General features: G+C 37.8%; 3 protein-coding genes across 9 annotated transcripts; 2 read left to right on the forward strand and 1 right to left on the reverse strand.

Annotated features, from left to right (window-relative positions):
• Positions 1-3,281, forward strand: LOC18605011 (BTB/POZ and TAZ domain-containing protein 1). Its single transcript, XM_018118412.1, has 5 exons — positions 1-205; positions 295-428; positions 850-1,153; positions 1,277-1,596; positions 2,835-3,281. Exons 1-5 carry the CDS (start codon positions 80-82, stop codon positions 3,013-3,015), a joined length of 1,065 nt encoding a protein of 354 aa, XP_017973901.1. The 5' UTR covers positions 1-79; the 3' UTR covers positions 3,016-3,281.
• On the forward strand, positions 8,140-15,072 carry LOC18605015 (protein STICHEL-like 2). Of its 7 annotated transcripts, none has more exons than XM_018118530.1 (9): positions 8,142-9,182; positions 9,307-11,057; positions 11,151-11,370; positions 12,032-12,217; positions 12,368-12,586; positions 13,301-13,559; positions 13,656-14,024; positions 14,144-14,201; positions 14,741-15,072. In XM_018118530.1, exons 2-9 carry the CDS (start codon positions 9,417-9,419, stop codon positions 14,813-14,815), a joined length of 3,027 nt encoding a protein of 1,008 aa, XP_017974019.1. In that variant the 5' UTR covers positions 8,142-9,182; positions 9,307-9,416; the 3' UTR covers positions 14,816-15,072. The 7 variants fall into 7 exon arrangements, with proteins under 7 accessions (XP_017974020.1, XP_017974019.1, XP_017974017.1 ...); XM_018118528.1 differs by having other exon boundaries at positions 8,142-8,654; positions 8,828-9,182; positions 13,301-14,024; XM_018118531.1 differs by having other exon boundaries at positions 8,140-9,182; positions 13,301-13,908; positions 14,741-14,852.
• LOC18605016 (adenosylhomocysteinase 1) lies at positions 15,795-17,981 on the reverse strand. Its single transcript, XM_018118550.1, has 2 exons — positions 17,171-17,981; positions 15,795-16,847 (listed from the first exon to the last, which is right to left on the reverse strand). The coding sequence occupies exons 1-2, from the start codon at positions 17,879-17,881 to the stop codon at positions 16,101-16,103; spliced, it is 1,458 nt and encodes a 485-aa protein (XP_017974039.1). The 5' UTR covers positions 17,882-17,981; the 3' UTR covers positions 15,795-16,100.

Here is a 20,523-nt window from a genome sequence, read left to right on the forward strand (position 1 = left end):
TCTATAAAGTTTTAGACAGCCAGCCTATTTGGACATCGCACAACGACTATAGAACGGACTCTCTCACTTTTTGCTTTCCATGGAAGACAAAAACAATCACAACACAACCTCCTCCGTCATCTCCTCCGCCCCTGAATTACCCGAACCCGATGTCCAAATCCTCACCTCTGGCGGCCTCCGCATCGCCGCTCACTCCAGCATCTTGGTAATGAGTCTAAGCTCTCTTAAAGCATTTTCTGATTTCGAATTTTTCATTGTTTTCTGATCTGTTTTTTTCTTTTTACAAAATTTTAGGCAATGGTGTCGCCAGTGCTGGAAAATATAATGGACAGGCCACGTAAGCACCGGACTTCTGAGAGAGTCATTCCGATTCTCGGCGTTCCATGCGACGCGGTTTCCGCCTTCGTCGGATACCTCTACTCCACGAGGTTGGTGCTGAAGCATTTCCACTATTTTTTATTCGATAATCTCTGCCGTTCATTTCTTCCTCATTTTCCACGTGACACAATCTAACGATGGCAAGTCATTCGAGTCTAATTTGACGGCGTCTGTTCGATTCTTTTCTTTTACTTGTATTTTCAGCATCGTCGTCCTTCAATAAAACAAAGGTACAGCACATAACTAAATAAGAAAAAGGGATAATATTTAAGAAACTGCCACGCGGCACATTTAACGCTGGTAGTAGTATTTTGGTCGGCTACGAAATTTGGTTGTTTTTTTTGGACCGAAGAAATTTACTTGTTATATTTCTCCAAAATTTGTGGAGGCGAGCGGTTTCTGTACAAGTTCAGATTTGAAAGATTTTAGGTCTAAGGTGAATTGACGGAAATGACCCCTGTGTTGCAATAGGTGCACGGAGGAGCAAATGGAGAAATACGGGATTCACCTGCTAGCTTTGTCACACGTTTACTCGGTCACGCAGCTGAAGCAGAGGTGCGCCAGAGGAGTCAGTCAGCGGCTGACGATTGAGAACGTGGTGGACGAGCTTCAGCTCGCCAGGCTCTGCGACGCACCTGATCTTTACCTCAAGTGCATGAAGCTGGTCGCCGCCCATTTCAAGAGTGTCGAGCAAACCGAAGGCTGGAAATTCATGCAGGATCATGATCCCTGGCTCGAACTCGAGATTCTCCAATTCATCGATGAAGCTGAATCGGTAATTTCAAATAAAAATATTATTACCCCAATCCTTATAGACATTGGTTAGGTATTAAATCGTCATAAAAAGTAATATCATTATTGGTTATAATTAGTTTTTGAAAGTCAATATAATTTGCAGAGGAAAAAGAGGACGAGGAGGCACAGGGTAGAGCAGAGCTTGTATTTACAGCTAAGCGAGGCGATGGAGTGTCTAGAGCACATTTGTACGGAAGGATGCACCACTGTTGGGCCGTATGACGTGGAGCCCGCAAAGAAAAGGGGCCCGTGTAACAAATACACAACGTGCCAAGGTGTCCAGCTGTTGATCAAGCATTTTGCCTCGTGCAAGAGAAGGGCTAACGGAGGAGGGTGCTCTCGGTGCAAGCGGATGTGGCAGCTTCTTAGACTCCACTCCTCAATTTGTGACCAGCCTGATTCTTGCAGGGTGCCACTTTGCAGGTATAATTGAAAATTATCACTATTTGTCATCAGTATATCTATCATTTAAATGATTGCATTGTGATTTTTATTGTTAGGGTCAAGATATTTTTTAAAAGCATATGCAAATCGTGTTCTAAGAAAATATGGAACCTCTCATCATTTTCCCGGGTTTTATCTAGTGTTATTGCTAGGTTGTTTTCGGTTCGTTCAATCATTATCCGTTCAATGTATTCTGAGGGGGCAATGGACCCCGCTTGCCAAGCTCTAGCATTTTCCAAAGACCACTGGCCAGGCTAGGGCCTTTAACCCTTTTGTGCGACCTTTGGCTAGGACCTCGGAAGGGCGTTTTACTTGTGATAAATAAAACTTGACGGGTAGGCTTTGAATATTGCGTTTTTTTTTGGGGGGGATTTTTTCCTCAGTTTTCTTCCTACTTTTTGAGTCTATTCTGGAATCTTTTTAGTTTAATTTAGTCTAAACAAAGCAGATAAAAAAAAGTTTAGCTTAATCCTTGTTTGTGTGTATTGCTTTGATTCATTATCCCTGCCAGGTAAACTGGTGGTTGGCATGTCCCAATCACTTTCAACTTTACCTTTGATATTTTAACTCAATTGTAGGTTAGTATTTGTTAATTTCCGATACAAACAAAACATCTATTACGAGAATTATGGATGTATATGTCCCCATAAAAAATCAATCAAACCAACAGCTACATCAACTTTTCATTGGAGGAATGAAAAAAATGCGCATAGGTCAGGCTACTGAAAGGCCAACACAAATAAACGACAAGAAAATGAAAATTCAGGATCGTCTTTCTGTTGGTAATAAAGGACGTTTATCGACTAGTGAGGGGCGCATGTCTACCAAGTTTGAAAGATAAAATGTTCAAGTTGTGAACCTGCTGTTTAGCCAACTAGACAGGATGTCCCTTTTATGGGGCCACTTCCTTCGCACCGTGCCGACGGGGATGGACACTTGTCCATTTCTTACTACTGGGACTTATAATTATCTTCGGAAATGGTTGTTGGTAGCATGTTTTCTTATCAGAAAATAAGAGATGGATCTCCTCGTGCACTTATAAAATATCAGCTTGGTGGGTCTTAAAAGTCCCATCTTTGTGTCATTTTCTAGTATACCATTTTTCCTTGGCAGGTCTATTTCTTCTTGTCAATTTAACAATGGCTATCAATTACTCCAACCTGTTTTTTTTTTTTTTGCCCTCAGCATTAAATACTGTTGCTTTGTAAATGTGACAGGCAATTCAAATTGAAAGCGCAACAACAGATAATGGGTGATGATGCACTGTGGAAGCTACTTGTGAGGAAGGTCTTGTCAGCAAAAACTATTTCTTCTCTATCTCTGCCCAAGAGAAAGAGGGAGGAGGAGCTGAGGGAAACAATGGGTGGTCATGCACTGAGAACCTTCAGATTGTGTTGAGGTATATTACTATAGAAAGGAGTTAGTGCTCTAATTAAGAGGAGCGAGTTAGATTCTTTTATTCATATGAGAGAAAACTGTGTCCTGGGGTTCTGTATATGGAGTGAGTTTTTTTGCCTAGCCAGCTTCATCCTCCAATGATGGGGAGTGCGAGAGCGTTTGTGTCCAAAGCAAGACGATGTAAATGGAGTGTCTACTTGTAAAATTGTAAACCTCTCCATTATGTGCAAATGAAAATCGTTTCTGCAAGTCTAATTTGGCTTCTATGTCATCATCTGCAGTCAATTAGATAACTCAAATCAGCTAACTTTGATTGAAATATTATTGGTGGAGATTAATTTGATGAATGCACAAGGAATATACTAATTATATGTAAAAGGATGCACAACTGTTTCACACGATTTTTGACCAACATACTTTTAACTTTCAATACTTTTTATCTCTGCAGTAAAGACTCACCGAACATATCCATTGAACAGCATCAAACAATGTCAACGTCACTAGTGAAACTTTGGTTTAGGCATTGAAACTTTGACCAGCAATTTATATATAGGCTTTCGACGATATTAATAATATTACTATAAATTTCAAATACGTAAATAAACTTACAGATTACAAAATGTGAAAGCAAAACCATGCAAAGAGAAAATCTACGTCACTAGTGATGACAGCATTTGGCGATGATGACATGATAAGATTAATTCATTAGTCTCTTACCAACTCGAAATGAGACTGGCCCCATATAAGTATTATGAAGTACCAGCATGTCTTGTCTCTCAAGGATTTGAAACCTTCACCATTTCCATGCTGAAAAGAGAAAACAAATGGGAAAGGAAAAATACTTTTTGCTCATAGAGTCATATTACAAACAAAATGCTCATTTTCTTAACAGTGCCATCAACGAGAAAAGTTCTCAAGGGGAATTGATACATTTTCACAGGTTTCCCCTTCAAATCCTCATAGCATATGTAGGCTTTAATTTTCATTGAATTGTTCATGTTGTTATTAACTAGTCAAAGTAAGAAAAGTATGATAATAAAAGGTAACTAGTCAAAGTAAGAAAAGTATGATAATAAAAGGTGTTAAACTAAGATCAATTGAGAAACAAATTGATCAATAATAACCTGTACCTGACAGACACGTATAATGGGTTGAAGCTATTGCAGTCTAAAAGCCAGTTTCATAATTGCAAAAGTGTAGTAAGATGCTCATTTTGTCGAGAGAGGAAGAATGTAGGAGATAGCATTAAGCAACAGAGGAATCCCACTGCGACCCTACTTGGAAAGTTGGATCCATCATTTAATTCACCTTGCAAAAGATTTTCCTGTTCTCATTCTTGTTGCAATTTTAAAAGTGTGTCTGGGGAATCTTCTTTCTCCCAGGAACTTTTAGAAGTTTCGTGTGGAGGATCCTTGAATATTAAGAATGAGCATTTATGATTTTTATAGGTCAAAATAAGCTTTCTTTTATGTAATTCTGGCCGAGGCCGAAAGGGTCGGTAGGACCTGCCCTTCAAAGGGCTAGCACTGGCACTAAGTCTAAATTAAGGCTCAGCTCATAATTAACATGTCTTATTGACAACAATGCTTGGGGTCCCTTAAAAGAGTAATGATACTCCCAAAACTACCCCAAGAGATTCATTAAGTCTTTGTATTTTTCCGCATGACAAACGAACGGCGATGCAATTGACTTTGTTTCATAAGTGGGTGGCATTTCGAGGTTTGATGATCAAATAAAGGCGATGCGCATATGCTTAGATTTATGAACATTAATTAATAGCTTGTTGTGGCAGGGAGTATATTGAATTTTGAGCTCCCTTTTACGCAAAAAATGATTCTCAAGTTTATGACTTGAATCCGCCCGTTTATATTTAGATGGGATAACACCTAGCTCGGGATGTTTGGGAGAGGTGGGCCGTAGCCCATACTCAAGTCCAAGTCCAGGCTACCATACTAGCTAGACTACATCAAGGATAGTACGAACTTTGAGCATTCTTCAACTTTATGATTCACATAAATGATGAGCATTTCTTGTTGTCTTTGTCTCCTGTGTATTATTTTGTCCGGGGAAAGCACACCGCTTCACGGGTTGATGTGTAAACATCATAAAAAAAAAAAATGGAAAGCCCAGCATAAGTCGTTGGGTTCTCTTACAATATGCAGACTTAAAGCCACGAAAGTCAACATCATGTCCAGACACGCACTCATATCAAGCTGAAAAACAACCTGAAATTAGGCGTGATATGCAGTTTGAAATGAAGCACGTTTTGCAGTGGAAATACTCAATTCTTGTTCAGGTAAGTCCAAATCCCATTAAACTTTCAATTAAAAGAAAGAAGATTAAGTTCATGGCATCCTTGTTAGCCTCCATAAACTCCAATCTAAAATTGTTACACTTGCTTAGCTGAATAACCCATGTAGTGGTAGTAGTGAAGTTGATGACAAAGTTGTGCATGTTTTGGGGGGAAAATGGAATTGGAAAAAAAACAATGAAGTCTTGACTCGAGTATCAGTACCCCTAGTAATGACACTTGCGGTACAAGTTTAGGCAAGGCTAGAAATGGAATGCCAAGAGGCTGAAAAGGAATTTTCCTTGTGGCTTCAAATGTATAAGAAGGAAGAGAAATAGAAATCGACACTGACCATAGTCATTCAACCCAAAATTTAACCTGAACCTGGGCTTCCGAATTTGGGCCAAACGACAGCTTCTAGAATAGACCAAGATTTCAGGTGTGTCCCATCAGCTTCTAAACCCAGCCCTGTCAAGCTCAGCCTACTCAGTCTCATTACTTGAAATTACTATAATATGTTTTTCCCAAAGAACAGAAAGGAATAAACAAAATCACGAGGCTCACGACTGATGTAAAAAAAGTATCTTCTTAAGCGGTGATTAAAAACCTGCACTAGTTTGAGCCCGACGAATGGAATCAATCAAGGAATAGGGTAGGGGCAGCGGTCAAAGCGTCAGGGGGACTCAGGGCCCAGGCGACAGCAGGCAGGACGCAGCCGCTAGCTAGTCGGCTTCTCACAAATTTCACACGCTGTCCAATAAATAGACTTCGGCGGTAGCTGCTTCTAATTTCACCATTTTTTATTACTCGTACCGCTTCTTTTACTCAGAGTAAAAGAAGGTCATCTGCATTCTGCTAAATAGTGTTTTCTTTTTTTCTTTTTCTTTTCCTTTTTTTTTTTTGATAAATCCACATTCACCGACTTGGTTAACGTCTCGAAATGATAGTATCTGAATACGAGCAGTAGGACTATGCTTGCATGGACAGCTACTAAAGTCAACTGGTCATTTAGGTGAAAAATGCTATTATTACTAGTATTAAATTTTTCACCACAAAATGGGCTCTCTCTCCTCGATGAAAACAGTACTTGGCAACTAGTACTTTATGATTTTCTTCCATTTTCTTTTTCCTTCGCTACAAAGAAATGGGAAAGGTTCGGTAGCCTCGCAGTTGATTATTTGCTATAGGGTTAAAATCCTTGTCATTCCGAACGCATGAGTAGTGACTACATCTACATGGCTAGGTAAAGAAGTTCCTGTTCATCTTATCAGTCAACTCAATTATCATTTCATTTAATCAATTTAACCAGCAATTACCCATATATTATTATCATACTTGTAGTAATATAATACTAATATTTTCTTGTATTAGGTTTTGACCGCAGGAAAGAATCAACAATCTTTTTCTTCTGAACAGGTGGAGACAAGTTGCAATCTCCAAGCTTGTTTTAAAAACGAAGTAAAGACAGGGGACACCCCAACATATTTTTGCCGAAACATTTAATGATCTGAACCTGACGGCATTGCAGCTTTGGCGAATTGACGGAATGACGAGTTGAGGACCACAGTATCCATCATCCACTCCTTGCTGGAGCTGACGCTGCTGCATGAAAAATGGCAATGCACAGTGCAGCTGTAGAGAAAATCTGACGTCAAGACTCGAGAGAGGGAAATTGTTTGCCGTTTTAACAGCTCTGAAAACTCCTTTACTATGAGTGGGCCCGGGCTTCTGCACATATCGAAGCCTTTCTACTTTCTACTTTCTACTTCGGTTTCACTCCCTCCCTTTGCTGCTCGAGCGCGTCCTTTTACCCATTGCTTCTTTTATTTGCTTCTTACCTTTTCAAGGCTTCATCCTTTTCCTTCCACACTTTCCGCTTACTATTATACTTACTGTGCTTTATTTTTATTATTCTTTTTATGAAGGATTTTAATACGTAAATCACTTTTTGAATTAAATTTTTTTAGTTAAAAATACATGTATTTTACATTTGATTCCAATACTTACCATATTATAATTTTTTTAATTCATTAAATATTAGATAATTTATATAAGTGTTGGTTCAATTTATAGAAGAGCTCTTTTATTTTTATTTTTGAAAAGCAGAAGAGCTTTTTTTTTTATGAAAGCAAAATTAAAGTGTTTGGTTTTTAAAATTTTAAAATTTTAAACTTTTGGGAAACGATTATATTTTGCATTATTTGAATTTGTAAACAAATTATAAATCATATTTTTTTCTAAAGAAGTGCTACTTGTAGTATCAAATATTTAATAATTTATAAAATTTTAAGAAAAGATGTATTATTTCACATTCATCTTTTCTTTTATACCTATTCTAACTTTTTTCTATTCATTTTATTATTTTTTAAGATATTGATAATTTCTTTCACTTAAAAATTTAAGTTTTAATTTAAGAAAGTTGAGCTTTTTTTTATTAAAAATAAATACAATATTACCAAATATTTTTCCTACATCTTAAGATGTTTAAATGAAAAAATGTGAAATTCTAACTCTAAACAACTTAAACATTTTTAAATGTTTTAAATATTAAACTTAAAAACAATTTGATTACTTTTTAAGTTTTTTAAATAAACTAAATCAGAAAGTCACAATTAGCATTCCCCATTCATGTGTACAACAAAATTACTAAAACAAAAATGTCAAAAAAAAAGAAAGTAAATAGGAGAAGGTGTGAATACGCGCCACGAGCGAGCGTCGAATTTACGGACAAAACATTTCAACTTCACGCAAAAAACCCAACCAAACCATAGTTTAACAACTCAGAGAACTCACGTACTTTTCCCCATTCAAAACCCGACAGAAAAAAAAACTAACTGAAACCGCCCAGTTTTCAAAATGACAAAACCGCCCCCGTCTTAGGCTCACTGGCCGAGACCAGACCACGACGCCTCCCTCATCCTTCTCCTCTCTGCAACACTCTGCAGAAGCAACAAACTACAAAAGAATTTCTGGCAATAAAAGAAAAAAAAATACTTAACACGTCACAAAAACAGTGAGCTCCATTAACAACCCCCACTCATTAATGACATTTACTACTTTGCCACTCTACCCTCCTTCCTTCATCCGCTTTCTCTCCTCATCCGGATATCCTCTTCCCTTCTTCTGTCTGGTTCTTCCATTTCTATTCTGTCTGCTGCTTACTCAGGTTTTTACTCTAAACAATCCAAAAAGCTCAGCCACCAAGACTCATGCACTTTTTAATTCTTTTAGCCTTAGGGTGTTTTCATTTTTAAACAATGTATCCCGCTTTTCACGCTAACTCTTTCAAGTTTCGTTAACTTCGAAGAGTTGAGAGTTGAGACTTCCTCCCCATTCCCATTTCCCACAGGTCTGAGAAGGTTTTCTCAACTTTGTCTTTGTCTTTTTATTCTACATTGTTTGTTTTTACTTGCATTTATTTATTTCTGAGCTATATTTTATTTGTTTTGGACTTTTTAGTATGAAATTTGAATTCTAGATTCTTTCGCTTTGAATGGAGTTTTCTATTTATTTATATGCAAGGGCAATGGTTTCCAAGGTTCGGTGATTCTTGGTTTTGCTTTTTGTTAAGAAGGTAAGCAGCCAGGGCAGTAAGTTGGTTCTCTAAGTCTAATGTCAAAGATTTTACCTTTTCTTTTTTGCTTTTAATGAATGTGCAGGAAGTCTGTACTGCATTTTTGGGTTTTTTTGGTGTTCATTTTAACATGCACATTTTTAAATGCTGAGTCTACATATAAAATATCTCATGAGAATGACAGGATTCTTTGCTCGTTTGTGCGATTTTTGTCGAATGTGCTCTAAAGAGATAATCTTTACAAGGTTTTAATGTTTTGAGATAAAAGTTTTGGTTTTATGCATCGAAGGTGTTCCTGGAAATGTAAGATATGAGATCCTCTACTGGTTATAACAAGCTCATTTTTTATAGTTTTTGGTTTGAAGAATGTTTAATGGTTAATGCAATTTCACTGTTAATCATTTTGATATTCTATTTTTTCTTTCAGGTTGAGAATCCATATCATGCTACTATGTCCTAACATATGAGTTTATGGTGAACAAAGCAACCCCATTTTGATACATTCATCTCATTGGTCATTTACTTATTTTGAAAACAATGGATGGGCGCAGACATTCTGTTGATATACCTATCTCGAGAACCCTTATAGCACTTAGGAGAGTGAGGTCATTAAGGGATCCATCTACTAATTCTATGAGCAAATTCTCTTCTTTGTTTGATAATGTCAAGTGGGAAACAAATTCAAGCAATGGGATATCTTTGCAATTAGTAAATGGTTGCCCAGAAGCTGGTTTGGAGCATAATGAAATTCGGGGTCCAGAATATTTAGGATTTGATGAACGAAGAGAGGAGCAAGGTCATGAGTTTAGGCTGCATTCTGTTCCAGAAACTTTTAGCTCTAGGTTGATCACGTGTGAGAATGTGGAACAGGTTGGGAAAACTGGTTCTCCTGTTAGGGCCAAGCAGGTAGGTGAGTTAGATGATTGTAATGGTGATTTTAAGGATTATGGATTACATGAAGAGGAGGTCCATAGAAAGGGACAATTGAGTGAAAGATCTCATAGCAGCTTTAAAGATAAAGGTATGAATTTGACATGCATGACAGCAACTATTAATTCTGTGGAGGATGTAGATTCATGCAATGAACCAATTGTAGGATCCTCACCAATGGAGAGAGTTAATCACCGTGCTTCAAAACAAAAATTACAATCTAGGAATCAAGTGAAATTATATGGGGCAAATGGTGATGTTGCAAGCCGTGCTGGAAGTCCATGCCCATCTCTTGATGTTGTTTCAAATCGTAGTAGGCAGTTATATGGGGATGAAGATGTCGATGTTGTTGATTGCATCCATCGTGGATGTGGAATAAGCTACTGTTGGTCAAAAACCCCAAGATTGAGAGAATCAAATCCATCCTCTGATTTTGAAGACCTCCCTTTGTTGTCTGGGGATACGAGTGAGACAACTCTTTGTGGGCAGAGCTTCTGGAAGTGCATTAATGGTGAAATTAATCCACATTCAGATACTCCTAGAAGCTTGAGTCAAAAATTCAGGCCAAAATCTTTTGATGAATTGGTGGGACAAAGTGTTGTTGTGAGGTCTCTTTTGAGTGCCATTTCTAAGGGAAGGATAACCTCCTTTTACCTTTTCCATGGTCCTCGTGGTACGGGCAAGACCTCTGCCTCAAAGATTTTCGCTGCTGCTTTAAATTGCCTCTCATTAGAGGAATTTAAGCCATGTGGTCGATGCCGAGAATGCATTTTGTTCTATTCTGGAAGGAGCCGAGATGTTAAGGAGGTTGATTCTTTGAGAATCAATCGCTTGGACAGGTTGAGGTCCCTTGTAAAGAATGCAGTAGTTCCTCCAGTTTCTTCACGGTTCAAGATTTTCATCATCGATGAGTGCCAGTTATTGCATGGTGAGACATGGGCAACTGTTTTAAACAGCCTAGAAAAACTTTCTCAGCACATTGTTTTTGTTATGAGCACTCCTGAACTCGATATGCTGCCAAGAAGTGCAGTTTCTCGGTCCCAAAAATATCACTTTCCAAAGATAAAAGATTCTGACATTTCAAACAGGTTGGAGAAAATCTGTGTCAAGGAAGGTCTTGACTATGATCGGGTTGCTTTAGACTTCATTGCCGCTAAATCCAATGGTTCACTAAGGGATGCAGAAATGATGCTTGATCAGTTGAGTTTGCTTGGTAAAAAGATCACTATGTCCTTGACCTATGAGCTTGTGAGTGCTGTGACATTTTCTTTTTCTTGTCTTTTATGCGACTTCTCTTTCCATCTAAGATATTGAAGTTTTGTTTATTTGTTTTTTGGGTAGATTGGAACTGTTTCTGATGATGAATTGCTTGATTTGCTGGATCTGGCTTTATCATGTGACACTTCAAATACAGTAATAAGGGCAAGGGAGCTAATGAGATCAAAAATTGATCCTATGCAACTTATATCACAGCTGGCAAATCTCATTATGGACATTCTTGCGGGTAAATGTGAGGAAGATAGTTCTGAAGCCAGAAGAAAGTTTTCTGGAAACCATGCCTGTAAGTTCCACAGATTCAAGCAGCATGTTATTATTTAAAAATCCTTGTTTTTCCTTGTAGGATATGGATTCCATAACAATGTGAATTGATGTTTTAGGAGTATATGTCAACATAAAATAGGGTTGTTTTGAAAATATCTGACTTACATGGAATAGCTTATTGTTTTAAAACTCAACTCTTTGCTCAATGTGGCTGACCAAGCATTGGATGCTAGAAGTACTTAAATCAAGAGATAAAAGGATTCAAGTATCCTTGATATATGCATTCAGACTTATTGAATGCCATGCAAAATTGGGATTTATATCTTCTCTTATGATTTTAATCTGTAATTCTGTTATGCTGTATGCTCTTCATCTAGTGCCTTTAGTTGGATTTAATTACCTTTACAATTTTTGATTTCCTTGCTGATAAAAAAACCATTTAAGACACTTCCTGTAAAATCTAAAATATTTCCTGCAAAAGTGTGAAGTGGACATTCCTGCACCTATTTTTCAAGCAACCATGCAAAATGCAATGTCCACAAGTTTGTGGAATGATGAAGTGTAAACAGTGAATGTTATGGTTTTCACAGTCTACCTCTGTATTTCACTTTTTTTCATCCCCCTTTGATCCTCAGTGCTTGGTTCTATCATTTTAAGCATTGTAAATTGTTGTGTCACAGCTGAAGTAGATTTGCAGAAGTTAAGTCATGCATTGAGAATACTTTCTGAAACAGAGAAGCATTTGAGAGTGTCAAAGAATCAAACAACTTGGCTCACTGTTGCTCTTCTGCAACTAAGCTCTGTGGAATCTAATTTGCCGGAGGTGAATGATTCAAAAATGTGTTTGGCAAATGCTCAACACAAAGGTCAGGATGCTTATAATTAGTACTAATTGTACAATAAGTTTCTTTCAGATTTAGTTTAATCAATAGAGAATAACACCCTTTCTCCCCCTTAATTTGGGGGGGACTAGAAAAGAAGCTCTCATGTTAAGTCCTGTTCTTGTTTGGAAGCAGAAGGTGATTCTAACAGCACATCAGCCACTGGGGGGAGGTCAAATCATTCCTTCACTTGTATGTGTAACGGCAGTAACTCCTCTAAATTGGGAAAACTGGAGGATCCTGAGAGAAGGCTGGAATCAGTATGGAAGAGAGCGACAGAATTATGCCAATCCAGTTCACTCAAGAAATTTCTAAGGAAACAAGGGAAGTTGTCTTCTCTTTGTGTTAATCAAGGTACATGGATCTGACTTTTGTTTTCGATCAGTATCTAGATTAGATGGACATTACAGGCATACAAATTTAGCAAATTAAAAAGTTGATCAAAAGAATAAACCTTTTTTTAACTAGGATGGGCAGGCTCTTGTTCTACCTCCTTGGTTGATTTGCGTGATTCACACCTTATTTGCCATATCAGCAAGTTCCGTACCTAGCAACCCAAATATCAAAAATCCCTTGTGCTGTCATCTACCTCTGATCTGATGGACCTTTTTTTTGCAGTCTTTTGATGTATGGATAAGTCAACTGTTGAAATAAATGACTTGTTTCTCTTATGCTCGATTCTTTCTCCAGTCATGATCACCATTGCTATAGACACCCTTGATCATGCCTTTTCTTGTTTGGGCATATTTTCAAATCATTTTACTTGTGTTTACTTGGCAGAAGTTTATTGAATAGTGGCTACAAGAATTTTTGGTAAATGTTACATTATCTTAGTTTGGTTTCTCTTATTAATTCAATAAAAGTTGCTGTAATTGCAGAATTTGCTACTGAGTTTTAGTGCTTTTCTCTTACTCTATATCAGCTGTATATTCATTCGTTTTGCTTTGTTTTCTAAAATTTTCATAGGAGAATTTCTCCTTTTTATTATCTCCTCTATTAGCTTTGGATACGGTACAAAATAGGTTTTCTCATTCCATTAGTAATAACTTAAAATTTCTCTAAATTCAGGTCTGGCTATTGCTGAACTAGAATTCCACAATCCTAATCATGTATCTAGGGCTGAAAAATCCTGGAAACTGATTGCAAGTTCACTTCAGTTGGTAGTGGGTTGTAATGTGGAGATTCGCATTAATCTTGCTGTGACTGATCCAGTGACCAAGTGTGAAAAAGTAAGGAAAATATCTTTTAGTTTGTTTAGTTGTTCACGCAGGCTGCAGCTGAAGTCAAGAGCATCTACAAAAAGTGGAAGTGATTCTGAAGTTTCACAGTATGCCTCTGAAAAACCTATGATGAGTGACAGACCTATTTTAAATTATTGCTCTGACCATGCGTTTGAAAGACCTCATAATTGTTCTTATGGAAGGGAAGTGGTTAGGGCTTTCAGAAATAGTGAAGGAAACATACTGAGTACAGGGGCAACCTCATCTTGTGGATCATTACGAGATGATACATCTCTAAACCCTGCATATGGAGTTGATTCTTCGAAAGGAGAAGGAAGGGACTGTGAATGCCAGATTTTTTCTATTCAAGAGCCCGATTATCAGCCAAATTGTTTCCCTAGAGTGTTGAGGCCTCAGAAGAAGGTGCATTTGTCAGACAGCGCTAAAATGAATTCTGTGAGTAACCAAGAAGAAAACAAACTTGCTTTATCTATTCCTGGGATGTCATCTTTTGAAAAACCCCTTGTTTCCAATGACTCTTATGTTTTCTGCTGCTCCAATGATGAGGATAGGTAAGAAGTTACATAGAAATGTTACTGCATTCGTGTATTTTTATTTTTGAGAGAGGCATGATCATAATTATGTTAAGGCATGTTCGACTGTTTTATCCTCACATTTATACTTTTGGCAGATTGAGGGAGAACTCTGAGGTGCTTTGTTGGAGAACACCTACATTTCCCTTAAAGAAGGTAACAGCACTAATACTGTCCACTTTTCTTGAAAATTAGTTGAGAGGGTGCATGTTATGCATTCGGGTGAGGGAAGGTTTGTCTTTTGTGGCAGTACACCATTTAGCGCAAAGTGGTATCTGTTTTCTGATGTTAGCTACACCATGTTACTCTTAGTACCTCTTTTCTAATATTTACCTCTGCTGTCAATCTCCTTTTCAAGTTCATTCTTGTCTGAGGTTATGTCCTAATCTGCCCCAGCATAAGTTTTGCTTCACTTGCAGCATGCTTCTTTCTCCAAGTGCTTAAAATTGACATAATGGATTTGTTGTATTTTGTGCTAAAGAATGGACTAAAAATCAAATATAACTGTTCTATGCTAAATGTTTAATATTATATGCAACTGATCTTACTTCTATAAATTATTAAAAGAGTCCTTTCATACTATTTACATGTCTGATGTATAAAAGCTAAAAGCATAAAGGTGCTTGGAAGTTGCTTGCTGGCACTCAACTGAAATCCAGTCCAAATATTGCATTCTAACCCCATGAACGCTGCAGGCTTGGCAGCTGACTCACCAACGTCGCCGGTCACATTGGGTAGACTGGGTTCTTCCTTGCTCAACTGCAAAGTAGCTCTATACCATATGTGATAGACCAGCAAGTTTGTAAAGATTCTTAGAACCTTCAAAGTACTAATGTCTTGCACATTTTTGTTAATATATAAATATATAATCAAATTTGAGATGGTACATGTTAGAAGGGAGCAAAGACAGGGCAGCCCTAATGTATAGCCAGAAACAATTAATGTCGGCTGTTTCATGCTATGCTTCATTGATGAAGTTCAAAAGCCATTTTTCTTTAATGAAGATTTCACATTCATTATTGATGAATTTGTTCTTTCTGAACCTTTTGTTAGTGCATTTGTCCGCTCGGATCATTGGTTTACTCCCGCCTCTATGTATTTTCTGTTTTCAGTGACAGAGCCAATGCATCATGACGTTAAACCTCAACGAATTTATGGTCGTGATTACTAAGTATAACAAGTCTGTTTAGTTCTGTCCCAACGTTTCCCGTCTTCAAACCAGAGGCTGAACCTGAATTAGGAGTGTCGTCTTTAAATTTGAACTGGTCCACTCCACTCGAATCTGCCATAATTTCTGTTTGGGCGCATCGTGGGTATGCTTCATAAGTAGGTGGCTGGCTTACCTTATTTCAAGCCCCATAGAGAATTGGATTGATCTTCTAGCTTAGAATTGGGCTTCGTTTCTGAAGAGGGCTGTCTTGTGGGCAACAGCTTCTACGTAAACACAAAACGTGATGGAGGTAATTTAATGGCTTCAATACAAGAAAAACTCTTAAAACTTGATTATATCCATCATCTGAACCTTTATCTTCCTCTTTGATCGCGTTCAATTAAATTTTTATGCGATTATTTACAGCTAATTAAGTTTTTATGTGGAGGGGAGAATGATAGCCTCACCAACTAGATGCTATGGTGAACTTATTTTTGTCATAGGAAAAATGCGTACGTGGCACTTATAGCCACTGACTGGTGCACGGCCACCATTGCCTCCATTCAATGTACCCTGTTTTATTGTCAAGTGAGATGGAATTGACTTAAGCAAGAAAGCCAACAGGCATTTGCCTAGTTTTCTCGAAAATCAGGGGAACACCACAAGATACTATAAGTACAATAGGAAAACAGCCCCCAGCCTAGTTTTCTCGGAAATCAAGGGAACACGACAAGATACTATAAGTACAATAGGAAAATATCCTTCAGCGTCACCCAAAAACTGACTCCAGTCAACAAAAACTAACTTCCACCCCAGCAATCATGCTTCAGTCCAAGGATCATACTAGGCATCAATAAAACACAACCTAAAGGCTGACTTAGATAACAATGAAGTGGGCAATCCCCCTAATACCTGTAACGAGGAGGTTTATAAGGACCTTCAACAGGGACACTGATGTATGCAGCTTGCTCAGGAGTGAGCTTGGTGAGTTTAGCTCCAAGCTTCCCAAGATGAAGTGCAGCAACCTTTTCATCTAAGTGCTTGGGCAACACGTAGACTTTCTTCTCATACTTGCCTGTTCCCCTCTCCTTCCAGAGCTCAAGCTGTGCAATCACTTGGTTTGTGAATGAGCAAGACATCACAAAGCTAGGATGCCCAGTTGCACAACCCAAATTCATGAGGCGTCCCTCAGCAAGAACAATGATACCCCTATTAGTCTCTGGGAAGACCCATCTATCAGTTTGAGGCTTGATAGTAATCCGCTTGATACCCGGGTAAGTCTCCAGGCCAAGCATATCAATCTCATTATCAAAATGACCAATGTTACAGACAATCGCATTGTTCTTCATCTGCTTCATGTGACAAACCATGATGATATCCTTATTTCCTGTGGTGGTCACAAAAATGTCAGCTTCAGCAACAACATCCTCTAGAGTCAAAACTGGAATGCCTTCCATTAGGGCTTGAAGAGCACAAATCGGATCAATTTCCGTCACAATCACACGAGCACCAGCTGCCTTAAGAGCAGCAGCACAACCCTTGCCAACATCTCCATATCCACAAACAACAGCAATTTTTCCAGCAATCATTACATCAGTAGCTCTCATGAGACCATCAGGAAGCGAATGTCGACATCCATACAAGTTATCAAACTACATTTAACACCAAAACAAAAAAAAAATGGTCAACCAAAGTTCAAGATTAATAATGTCATTCAAAAGCAAATGAATTTACAGCCTGTCACCTCTTCCAAAAATTTAGGGATGATGGTCAAACATGCCACTATATTATGGGTCAAGGTACTCCAAACTAGGCATATACTTTCAATTATGTTGATTTTATGATAAAAAAAATGATGAAATTAATAAAATTTGCCACATATATTAAGGAAATTAATATCAATGACAAAATTGAATACTAAACCATAATATATTGACAAATTTGACCTTTTATCTCAAAAACTAAAAATGCTTACCTTACTCTTCGTAACAGAATCATTAACATTAATGGCAGGGAATAGAAGAGTGCCATTGGCTTGCATTTGGTACAATCTTTTAACTCCAGTGGTAGTTTCTTCTGAAACTCCAACTAATCTTTCCCTCATCCTTCTATATTTTTTGGGATCCACCAACAGCCCTTCTTTAATGATACTCAAAACGATCCGAAACTCTGCGTTTTCGGTCTCATTCGGGTTTGGCAACTTCCCACTTCTCTCGTACACCTCCTCCGCCTTAACACCTTCGTGAATTAGCAAAGTGGCGTCCCCGCCGTCATCGACGATCAAATCGGGTCCGCCACCGGGGCCCCACTCGAGAGCTTTCTCAGTGCACCACCAGTATTCTTCCAGGGTTTCTCCTTTCCAGGCAAAGACGGAGGCCGAGTCGCGGGCAATGGCGGCGGCGGCGTGGTCTTGAGTGGAGAAGATGTTGCAGGAGCACCAGCGGACTTGGGCACCAAGGGCGGTTAAAGTTTCGATGAGGACGGCGGTTTGGATGGTCATGTGGAGGGAACCGGTGATGCGGGCGTCTTTGAGGGGTTGAGTTGGGCCGAACTCGGCACGGCAAGCCATGAGGCCTGGCATTTCGACCTCCGCTAGCTCGATTTCAAGGCGGCCGAAGTCGGCTTGGGAAATGTCCTTGACCTTGTACTCGCGGCCGGTTGGGGTTCTGGAAATGGTGAGGGCCATGGCTTGGGTTGGGTTTTTGGGTTTGGGCGGTGGCGTAGAAAACAAACGGGAGAGAATCTAGCGACAGACGAGGGAGAGAGGGATAAGCAAACCTAGGGGTTTTGTTTTAACTGGTAAGTTTTACCAACTTTAAAATCTAACAAACGACGCCGTTGGAATAAAGGTCGACAAGCTAAGCTAATATTTATTATTTTGTTGGGTTTGATTTTTTTATAGCCAAATTCTGCAGTAAAGTCATTATTTTTTTTTATTTTATTGTAAGATTAATTAATAAACATCATTTAATTTATGAGATTAAATTGTGATCATTGATTTAAAATTGATAAAAAAATCGATAAACAAATTCAACCGGTTAATAAAAAATAAAATTAAAAAAAATTAGAAAGTTAGGAGAGATGAAAACTCTCCCCAACAGATTGTGTTCTCTTTTAATGGAGGAATTTTTTTAAAATTATTTTATTGTGAGTTTCCTGGCCAAGTTTATTTTCCTTCACCCTCAATTAGCAGGCAATTTTGTTGCACCAAGTTTACAATAGCAAGCCATCCTCGATCTGAAAGTTTCTAAGACAAGAGACGTTACCAAGGGCTACTTCTAAGGCAACGCCTTGCTTGTTGTGCCTCATGAACTGCCTTTTGTTTTTTCTGTTAAAAGAGTGTAAATTTGTATAAAGAAAGGACGTCCTGCAAATGCATCTAATTTAATGCCATTACTAGATTTCTGTTTCCACATATATTTGCAAAGGCAAAGTACTCCCCTTTTGTACTTTAGACTTTTAACCTAATTTTTCTTTTTTGCAACCGTGTTTATCAAGGATATTTGTTCTCCAAGTTTGGGTGAGTAGTCTAAGCTACATGATTTTTACTTAGTTGGTATGCTAATCTTGCTTGCTATAATTGTCTTTTTTTTTATTTCGTGCAGGCAATGCTGAGCATATTTGGACAATTTTCCTGGCACATTTAGATGGCACATTTGTTGTAACTTTGGTACATCATGGCGTTTACATTTTATTGAAATTGGAGTTTAGTGAATATAATGCAATCTTAGTAGATGCACAAAAGAAATGATACAACATTCCTGTTAGCAAGCTTAGAACCTTAGTTGATTAAAATGTTGACATTGTGACCCAATAGCATAAAAAGCATAGTATTGGTTTTGTTTAGTTTTGTTATGACAATTCTTTTTACCATGTGATCTGTAGTATATTTTTTTGTTTGTTTGGTAATTAAGGGAAAAAGCTGTTAAAAGGGGAGGCTTACACTTCAACCTTTTGTCTGGTCAGTCATTATTTTCCAGACAAATTATGTTGCTTTGATCAATGGGTGAACAAGTTTACATAGTCCTCTAATTGTTCTTGCTCAGTATCAACAATTCTTAAGCAAACAAATGAATATTGAAGAAGAGAGGCGAAAATCATTATCATTAGCAGACAAAAAACATACCAAAAACTATGATAGAGGGCCATTTTCCTTTGCACCACCCAATCCAAGGGGGCCTCCTGTTGATGAAACCAAATAAATTCATAATTAAACATATCATGCAACAATCTAACTTCTGACTAAAACTCCATGCTAGATTTATATGACTTGCATAGATATGTTGTCACAGCCTAAATTTTGGGCTATGACCGGCACATGGGCTCAATAGGCATAGTCCACTAAACCCAAGCAAGCTTATTTATGTAATCTCGATCATTAATCCCAATCATTATTTCTAAAACCACATATTGAACTTCTCAATTAAAAATGTTTCGGTAATATTTTATAGCAACCGAATATTCATCTTTGTATTATCTCAAAGTATTGTCATTCATTGCTATCTCATAAGGGCATCATCATCAATCCAACATATACATACTTCATTTATAACATGACTCTTAGTAGTTTACATTACATATAAGTGTACACAAACAAAAGACTCTCAACCGTCAGCGGAGTGACTTTAAGTGAAGGTACCGCTATTTAGATGCCATAGTATCTACCAAGAAGACGAGCATGCGTGGTGTCAAACCCTGTTCTATAAAATAATTACGACATCATTTACATGCTCAATAGAATGTTTGCATATTTAGGAAGTTCGAGGAATCGTTAAAAGACGATATTGCCCATAATGGTACCATTAAGTCGATTACACCTCGAACTAGTTCAAATAGAAATTTTAAGATGAAATTAAGAGTTTCACAGTTCAGGGATGACTCAAAATGGTAATTCAGAGTTCGAAGATCAATTTGGAGTCAAACCGAAATTTTCACTATCCAGGGGTAAAATAGCTATTTGCCACTTGAGGACAAAATGAGAATTTTTAGAAAAGATTTTTTTTGACCCCATTTGACTTATTGGAGAATGATTTGAGTATTGGAGTATGATTTGAAGTTTAAAAGTGAAAAATTTTAATTCCGGTATAATTTGGAGTATAGGGGCGAAATGGTAATTTTGCCACTCCGGGGGCAAATCGGTAAATTTTTACCCCCGACACTTGTCAAGACCAAGGGATTTTATTCATTATGGAAATGGATAAATATGAGAAATGTGTGGTGGAGAATTAAAGAATTAAAAGTCAAATATTTAAAATTTGAACCAATAAGGAAATGCCATGTGTCATGTTTTTATTATTTTATTATTTCTTTATAAAAAGGCAAAAAATC

This window comes from Theobroma cacao, chromosome 3, assembly GCF_000208745.1.
Source record: "Theobroma cacao cultivar B97-61/B2 chromosome 3, Criollo_cocoa_genome_V2, whole genome shotgun sequence".
In the NCBI taxonomy this organism is placed as follows: domain Eukaryota; kingdom Viridiplantae; phylum Streptophyta; class Magnoliopsida; order Malvales; family Malvaceae; genus Theobroma; species Theobroma cacao.

Bases quoted from the DNA above. Each gene is read 5' to 3' on its own strand.
- LOC18605015 (XM_018118527.1), top strand. From the start codon at position 9,417: ATGGATGGGCGCAGACATTCTGTTGATATACCTATCTCGAGAACCCTT. The intron at 12,218-12,367 runs GTCAGGATGCTT...GTTTGGAAGCAG, and splicing joins GGCAAATGCTCAACACAAAG to AAGGTGATTCTAACAGCACA. The intron at 12,587-13,300 runs GTACATGGATCT...CTCTAAATTCAG, and splicing joins TTCTCTTTGTGTTAATCAAG to GTCTGGCTATTGCTGAACTA.
- LOC18605016 (XM_018118550.1), bottom strand. From the start codon at position 17,881: ATGGCCCTCACCATTTCCAGAACCCCAACCGGCCGCGAGTACAAGGTC. The intron at 16,848-17,170 runs GTAAGCATTTTT...TGTTAAATGTAG, and splicing joins ATTCTGTTACGAAGAGTAAG to TTTGATAACTTGTATGGATG.
- LOC18605011 (XM_018118412.1), top strand. From the start codon at position 80: ATGGAAGACAAAAACAATCACAACACAACCTCCTCCGTCATCTCCTCC. The intron at 206-294 runs GTAATGAGTCTA...ACAAAATTTTAG, and splicing joins CCGCTCACTCCAGCATCTTG to GCAATGGTGTCGCCAGTGCT. The intron at 1,597-2,834 runs GTATAATTGAAA...TAAATGTGACAG, and splicing joins TGCAGGGTGCCACTTTGCAG to GCAATTCAAATTGAAAGCGC.